Here is an 8,991-nt window from a genome sequence, read left to right as displayed (position 1 = left end):
TCCGACTGTCCCAAATGTAGAACACACCCACACCGAACTTACCTCCGAGAAGACACAACACACAACATTCATTCTACCATCAACCCGAACACGGAATAGTCTACACTCTAAAAATTATATTCTATATCGATGTGAAGTTGAATGTTCAAATATATTCCAAGTTACAAAAAACCGAAACTCAGCTTATTATCCCTAGCATCTTGAAAAGTCATAGGGAACCGCGAATATCAAATACGCGGAAAAACATTGGTCCTTCGAGCCGGATATAGTGTTTGTGAATTCAACAGACATCGACAACACAACCAACAGACGATCATTCATAGGATCATAACACCACCAGTATCAGGCCGATCCACGCTAGCAACTCTGAAATCCTACTACACATCCGCCTTCAGAGCTACAAGGAAACAGGAACGTCAGCGAAATCCAATCATTCAATTCTTCGCATCACAAAGGTAGGCTCATTCATAGCATCATCGATTCCCATATCGCGTCCCGTTTTCCTACAATGGCTTCCGCAGACATCCAAATCAGCACGTTACGCCGCAAACGTGGTAATATTATCGGTCAAATTACAACACTTACCAGAGTTCTGGACAATTCACAAGATCCAGATCACTGCGATAAACTATTAATCACAGAACATCTCAATGGACTTGTTAAATCATGGAATCGGTTCGATGATATACAATTTGATATAGAAACGCTAGATTCATCGGAAGAAACGCGACGATCAGAGATCCAATGCGATTATTACGCAGTTGTAGCTCGTGCAAAACGAATTCTTCAACACGACGAGTCACTGAACACCACGCGCAACAACCTTACTGAGTCACCAGCATCTATCATATCAGCCCCCATAGCCGTAAAATTACCGGAGATGCGATTACCGACGTTCGACGGAACCATTGAAAATTGGTCATCCTTCTACGACCTGTTTTCATCGACGATCGACCGCAACGAAAACCTCACCTCAGTGCAAAAATTGCAATACCTAAGATCAACCCTCACCGGGAAAGCCGCCGCATGCATCAAATCGTTAACAACGACCGATGTGAACTATCCTGCCGCGATTGAAATACTGAAAGAAAAATTCGACTGTCCACGCAAAACCCTTTTACGACATTGTGATGCGATTCGAGAGATTCCGAAGCTCGCAAAAGACACACCCGAAGCAATCGACGATTTACTAGACACCTTGAATCAACATCTACGCGCACTAAACAATCTCGGGGAACCCGTAGCAACTTGGAACACACTTCTTATATCAACAATCCTATCAAAACTCAATTCAGATACAATTTTGCAATGGGAACTCACGTTACCAGACAAGCAAATGCCATCATACACGCACCTCATCAAATTCCTACGAAAACGAGCAAACTGTTCAATAGTTGTCAACGGAACCAATCTAATCTCCAGAACTCGTCACCCCTCAGTAAATACATCTCCTAAAAGTATCCACGCAAACTACTCGAAGACGCAGACATTTTTCACCGCCAAAACTGCGCAATGTCCAATCTGCAACGGGTCACACATGGTTCGGGATTGTGAAGTCTTCAATTCAGCTTCCCCCACTACGCGATTAGAAAATGCTACAAAAAATTCATTGTGCCACAATTGTTTACGACCTGGCCACACCACCAACATATGCCGCTCGATTTTCACATGCCGAATTTGCAACCAACGTCACCACACTCTTATACATCAACCAAACCATACGGTGAATCAGAAACCCTCCACTTCCGCAACTACGACCACACACACAGCCATATCAACCACAGCTCCACAAGAAGAAATCACTGAGCCAGACCAACCTTTGTGCAATCGGTGACTATTTCCTCGTGGGATCTCAAGGGACAGGGACACTCACAACATTTTTATTGTAGACTCCCAATCAAACGACCTTTTGGTTACGGCAATCATCCACGCTATCAGTAGGACACATAAACCAGTGACATGCCGGGCTTTAATCGACACCTGCTCGACCACAAACTTCATGACACAAGATCTTGCAAAGAAACTCTCCTTACCTCTAAAACATTGTTCCATTCCGGTCGGCGCGCTCGATACTCTCACTACTGTGGCGAAACACATCGTCAAGGCCACCATCCGTTCCAGAATCAAGAACTATCAGCGAACTCTCACCTTTTTAGTCGTGCCCAACATTGCAACCGCAATTCCAAGCGATACAATTGATCGCGCTACCCTAAACATCCCAAGAAACATCGAACTCGCAGATCCTACGTTCCACCGCCCGGCACCAATCGACATGCTGTTAGGAGCCGGCACGGCATTATCCATTTTAAGTGTAGGTCAGATCAATCTTTCACAACCCGATGACCCAGACCTATATCTTCAGAAAACAATGTTGGGTTGGGTAATCGGGGGGAGCGCACCCACATTCAAACCAATAAGAAGTGCTTCATGCCACACACACACATCACTCCAGTTCGATCTCACACGTTTTTGGGAAATTGAAGACGGTCCACAAATACCTCATTTCTCAGAAGCAGAAACAGCATGTGAGGAATATTTCAAAAACACGATCACACGAAACGCGGAAGGAAGATACGTCGTATCGCTTCCATTCAACAACGACAAACCAAAACTCGGAGAATCGAAATCAGCAGCCTATAAACGATTTCTATCCTTAGAAAGAAAGTTAAAACGAGATCCGGAGTTAAATAATCAGTACGAAGCTATTTTTAAGGAATATTTGGATCTTGGCCACATGTCCGAGATCCCTGATACCAACGAAGGCTATTACCTTGCACACCACGGGGTACTCAAAATGTCCAGCCAAACCACCAAGCTCCGCATCGTTTTCGACGGATCACCTGCCTCAAGCACGGGTCTATCACTCAACGACGTATTACATACTGGCCCCAAAATCCAAGATGACTTATTGTATATTCTCCTGAGATTCCGCACACATCAATACGTTGTCACTGGTGACATCGAAAAGATGTACCGACAATTTTTAATACGTCCAGAAGATAGGAAATTTCATCAAGTACTCTGGCGAGACCATAACGACAGCATTAAGACCTTCCAACTGAACACCGTCACGTTCGGACTATCAGCAGCGCCCTATTTGGCCATACGATGCTTAACCCAACTAGCGGACGATGAACATCACCGGTTTCCCCAGGCGTCCAAAGTTTTAAAACAAGATTTCTATGTAGACGATCTGATAACTGGAACCCCCACGATCCAAGAAGCCATCTCATTGCGCAAGGAACTAACATCATTACTCAACACAGCAGGGTTGCACATCAGGCAATGGGCATCCAACGACAAACGTTTACTCGAAGATCTACCCGACGAAAACATAAATCAACAATTACATTTAGGCGAATCATCAATAGTCAAAACTTTAGGGATAGTCTGGAATTCGGCAGATGACTCCATCACCTACACTGTTAGACCCATTCTCCACACACCCCGCGCCACCAAACGCTTTATTAGTTCAGAAATTGCAAAAATTTACGACCCTCTAGGCCTATTAGGACCAGTCATCATTACGGCAAAACTAATCCTTCAGGAGCTCTGGACTTTAAGAATCGATTGGGACGAATCCTTACCTATGGCAATACACAATAAATGGAGTCAATATTACTCTCAATTACCTCTGCTCAACCAGGCAAGATTCCGGCGAAAAACCGTCATTCAATCTGCATCCAACATTGAACTACATGGGTTCTGCGATGCTAGCGAAAGGGCCTACGGGGCCTGCGTGTATATTCGATCTCAGAACAATCACGGGGAGACAATCGTGGAACTTCTAGTCGCAAAATCCAGAGTCGCACCTTTAAAGAGCAAATCCATTCCGCGACTTGAATTATGTGGGTCGGTGTTGCTAGCATCGCTCATGACCACCGTGAAGAAGGCACTAGGCATGCAGATCGAACGCACAGTATATTGGACAGATTCCACGATAGTTTTACATTGGTTGAGATCCTCACCACACACCTTAAAAACCTTCGTCGCCAACAGAGTGTCTGAAATTCAATCCACTACAACCATCATAGATTGGCGCCACGTCAGTTCTACAGACAACCCTGCAGATTTGTTGTCGCGGGGTCAAATAATTAAAGACTTTTTACAATCATCCGTCTGGCAGAACGGACCATCTTGGCTCCAACAAGAGCACTCGCACTGGCCTACTTGGGAACCAGTCACACACATTAACGATCCGGAGCGAAAAATCGCAATTTGCATGGCAACAATTCCTGTCACCAAAGACGCGAAAATCCTCGAACGGTATTCATCATGGACAAAATTAGTGCGAGTCATTGCAATCTGTCGGCGATGGAGGCCGGGTCGAATCATTAAGGGAAGCTTGACTGTCTCTGAATTATCCCAATCAAGGGTTACCATCCTCAGAATGCTCCAAGAAATATATTTCAAAACAGAAATACTGGCGCTTCGTCGTCAATCGGATCCCTATCTACACGGAAAACTGGCCAAATTGAATCCATTTCTCGATCAAGACGGACTTCTGAGAGTGGGAGGACGTCTCAAAAACTCAACTCTGACCTACTCGCAAAAACATCCAATTCTCCTTCCAAAATCACATATCACCACCTGCATCATTATGAATGAACACAAGAATCTTCTACATGCGGGAGCACAAACCACGTTGTATTCACTAAGGCGAACGTACTGGCCAATAGACGGTAGAAGTCTGGTATGGAGAACCATTCATGGATGTGTACGTTGCCGGCGAGCAAGTCCTCCATCCGTGGATTATATTATGGGTAATCTACCAATAGCACGAGTGACAGAATCGCGTCCATTCACAAACGTAGGAATCGACTACTGCGGACCTTTTTTTATCAAAGAAAAACAACATCGCAACCGCGGTCGAGTCAAGGTTTATGTGGCAGTCTTTGTTTGTCTCGCAAGAAGGGGATTTTGTGTGAACTTATATTCAGATAACGGTACAAATTTCAAGGGAGCCAATAATGAACTACGAGAACTCCGAGAACTCTTACGATCAGACGACCATCTCAAAAAAATCAACACCTTCCTCATTGAACGAGCCATCAATTGGCATTTTATTCCTCCACAAGCTCCCCATTTTGGAGGCTTATGGGAAGCTGCGGTAAAATCTTTTAAATATCATCTAAAACGCGTCGTAGGCCCGGAATTACTCACATTTGAAGGGCTTAATACACTGATTATCGATGTCGAAGCTATCCTCAACTCTCGACCCCTCACTCCACTTTCTTCAGATCCCTCCGACCTCCTCGCACTCACTCCAGGTCATTTCCTCATCGGTGATGCACTCACGAGCTTGCGCGATCGCGATCTACAAGGAACCCCTGCAAATCGATTATCAGCATGGCAGCGTGTTCAACAATTAAAACAACATTTCTGGAAGCGCTGGCATCGTGAGTATCTGAATGAATTGGCAAATCGCAATAAATGGACCAGGGGTCAACATCCCATCATCGAAGGTGCAATCGTTCTGCTCAGAGAAGACAACGTACCTTCAATGCACTGGCCTCTCGGAAGAATCATTAAAACTCACCCAGGCTCCGACGGCATTGTTCGCGTAGCTACTGTCAGGACAGCCTCGAACGTGTTCGACCGGAGCGTGAAAAAACTTGTACCGTTATTATGTCAATCGGAGGATCAACCACGAGAGAACAACTTAACCATGATAGGACACGAAATATGTGAATAGGAAAAGGGTTTCACTATTGTTAATCTTATAGGTCATAAGGCAACATTTCTGTTTCATACCAAGCGTCGCCAACATTGTAATGTAGCATTTTAAGTTCCCAATCATATATATCTTAGTATTAGCCAAGTAAATTCAGACATACAAACATAAACAACCACTCACCATCACACATACTTGTCAACTTGATCTTGATCAGTACCCTCTCAACGGGGGGAGAATGTTCCGTTGTATGACGGAACCCCTACAAATCAAACGAAGAAAGATGTTGTCCTCGAGTCAAACATTATTGACCATCTACGCCCGTCCCTGGGAAGAGGAAAATTGCCAGATGTGGATAACCCAGGGACCGAAGGCCCTAGGAAATAGCATATTTTGGACAAAGCAATCGAAATACCAGAACACCCGTAGCAAACAATTTCGTTGAAAGCCATTTCCGTCGTCTATTCAAGTATTTCTTTTATGACCCACAGTTGGTCACCAAATGTCAATTCTAGCCGTTTTTTACGATATGCATGTTCCACCGAGAAGAGGCATTTTCCGGATCATTGTTTGCTACGGCCTATCCTTGGGACACTCGGATTACTTCACGGGCGTCACCCGAGGGCACGAACACTACCTGCGGGTGACCCTTAGTTTGGGGCGGTCACCTTTCTAATTTCGTACTCCAATCAGTCAGGGCGACCGTTTCCCTCACTCCTCGCAAAAAATGAATAATCCACAAATCCGACTGTCCCAAATTTAGAACACACCCACACCGAACTTACCTCCGAGAAGACACAACACACAACATTCATTCTACCATCAACCCGAACACGGAATAGTCTACACTCTAAAAATTATATTCTATATCGATGTGAAGTTGAATGTTCAAATATATTCCAAGTTACAAAAAACCGAAACTCAGCTTATTATCCCTAGCATCTTGAAAAGTCATAGGGAACCGCGAATATCAAATACGCGGAAAAACAAACACGTTTTCGCTTCAAATTCGTGCGAAATAGCGATATTAAACAAACGATTTAGCTTCAAATTGATGCGAAATGAACAATTTAGCTTCAGATTCATGCGAAATACACGAATTAACTTTAAATCCACGCGAAACATACGATTTAGCTTCAATATCATGCGATAAACACGATTTCGCTTCAAATTCGTGCGAAATAGCCATTTTAAACAAACGATTTAGCTTCAAATTTATGCGAAATGAACAATTTAGCTTCAGATTCATGCGAAATACACGAATTAGCTTTAAATCAACGCGAAACATACGATTTAGCTTCAATATCATGCGAAACACACGATCTCGCTTCAAATTCGTGCGAAATAGCGATTTTAAACAAAAGATTTAGCTTCAAATTCATGCGAAATGCACAGTTTAGCTTCAGATTCATGCGAAATACACGAATCAGCTTCAAATTCACGCGAAACATATGATATAGCTTCAATATCATGCGAAACTCACGATTTCGCTTCAAATTAATGCGAAATAACGATTTTAAATAATTGATTTTGCTTCAAATTCATGCGGAATGAACAGTTTAGATTCAGATTCATGCGAAATACACGAATTAGCTTTAAATCCACGCGAAACATACGATTTAGATTCAATATCATGCGAAACACACGATTTCGCTTCAAATTCGTGCGAAATAATGATTTTAAATAATCGATTTCGCTTCAAATTCATGCGAAATGAACAATTGAACTTCAGATTCATACGATATAAACGAATCAGCTTCAAATTCACGCGAAACATACGATTTCGCTTCAATATCATGCGAAACACACGATTTCGCTTCAAATTCGTGCGAAATAGCGTTTTTTAACAAACGATTTAGCTTCAAATTCATGCGAAATGAACAATTTAGCTTCAGATTCATGCGAAATACCCGAATTATATTTAAATCAACGCGAAACATACGATTTAACTCCAATATCATGCGAAACACACGATTTAGCTTCAAATTCATGCGAAATGAACAATTTAGCTTCAGATTCATGCGAAATACACGAATTTGCTTTAAATCAACGCGAAACATACGATTTAGCTCCAATATCATGCGAAACACACGATTTCGCTTCAAATTCGTGCGAAATAACGATTTTAAATAATTGATTACGCTTCAAATTCATGCGAAATGAACAATTTAGCTTCAGATTCATGCGAAACACACGAATTAACTTTAAATCCACGCGAAACATACGATTTAGCTTCAATATCATGCGAAACACACGATTTCGTATCAAATTCGTGCAAAATAAGGATTTTAAACAAACGATTTAGCTTCAAATTCATGCGAAATGAACAATTTAGCTTCAGATTCATGCGAAATACACGAATTAGCTTTAAATCCACGCGAAACATACGATTTAGCTTCAATATCATTCGAAACACACGATTTCGCTTCAAATTCGTGCGAAATAGCGTTTTTAAACAAACGATTTAGCTTCAAATTCATGCGAAATGAACAATTTAGCTTCAGATTCATACGAAATACACGAATTGGCTTTAAATCAACGCGAAACATACGATTTAGCTTCAATATCATGCGAAACACACGATTTCGATTGAAATTCGTGCGAAATAGCGATTTTAAACAAACGATTTAGCTTCATATGCATGCGAAATGAACAATTTAGCTTCAGATTCATGCGAAATACCCGAATTAGATTTAAATCAACGCGAAACATACGATATAGATCCAATATCATGCGAACACACGATTTCGCTTCAAATTCGTGCGAAATAACGATTTTAAATAACCGATTACGCTTCAAATTCATGCGAAATGGATAATTTAGCTTCAGATTCATGCGAAATACACGAATTAACTTTAAATCAACGCGAAACATACGATTTAGCTTCAATATCATGCGATAAACACGTTTTCGCTTCAAATTCGTGCGAAATATCGATATTGAACAAACGATTTAGCTTCAAATTGATGCGAAATGAACAATTTAGCTTCAGATTCATGCGAAATACACGAATTAACTTTAAATCCACGCGAAACATACGATTTAGCTTCAATATCATGCGATAAACACGATTTCGCTTCAAATTCGTGCGAAATAGCCATTTTAAACAAACGATTTAGCTTCAAATTTATGCGAAATGAACAATTTAGCTTCAGATTCATGCGAAATACACGAATTAGCTTTAAATCAACGCGAAACATACGATTTAGCTTCAATATCATGCGAAACACACGATCTCGCTTCAAATTCGTGCGAAATAGCGATTTTAAACAAAAGATTTAGCTTCAAATTCATGCGAAATGCACAGTTTAGCTTCA

At 41.8% G+C, this 8,991-nt stretch overlaps 1 protein-coding gene across 1 annotated transcript; it reads left to right on the top strand.

Annotated features, from left to right (window-relative positions):
• The first annotated feature begins 508 nt into the window (after nucleotides 1–508).
• Nucleotides 509–5,695, top strand: LOC143263733 (uncharacterized). The gene is made up of 2 exons (XM_076528481.1): nucleotides 509–1,830; nucleotides 1,939–5,695. The coding sequence occupies exons 1-2, from the start codon at nucleotides 509–511 to the stop codon at nucleotides 5,693–5,695; spliced, it is 5,079 nt and encodes a 1,692-aa protein (XP_076384596.1).
• The last annotated feature ends 3,296 nt before the right edge of the window (nucleotides 5,696–8,991 follow it).

Source organism: Megalopta genalis, unplaced genomic scaffold (genome assembly GCF_051020955.1).
Source record: "Megalopta genalis isolate 19385.01 unplaced genomic scaffold, iyMegGena1_principal scaffold1314, whole genome shotgun sequence".
Lineage (NCBI taxonomy): Eukaryota > Metazoa > Arthropoda > Insecta > Hymenoptera > Halictidae > Megalopta > Megalopta genalis.
Note: the sequence above shows the minus strand (reverse complement) of the source record. Positions and strands in the feature narration are given on the sequence as shown.

Excerpts from the sequence above, each read along its gene's own strand:
- LOC143263733 (XM_076528481.1), top strand. The coding sequence starts at position 509 with ATGGCTTCCGCAGACATCCAAATCAGCACGTTACGCCGCAAACGTGGT. Across the intron at positions 1,831-1,938 it reads GACCAACCTTTGTGCAATCG|TAGGACACATAAACCAGTGA; the intron begins GTGACTATTTCC and ends CCACGCTATCAG.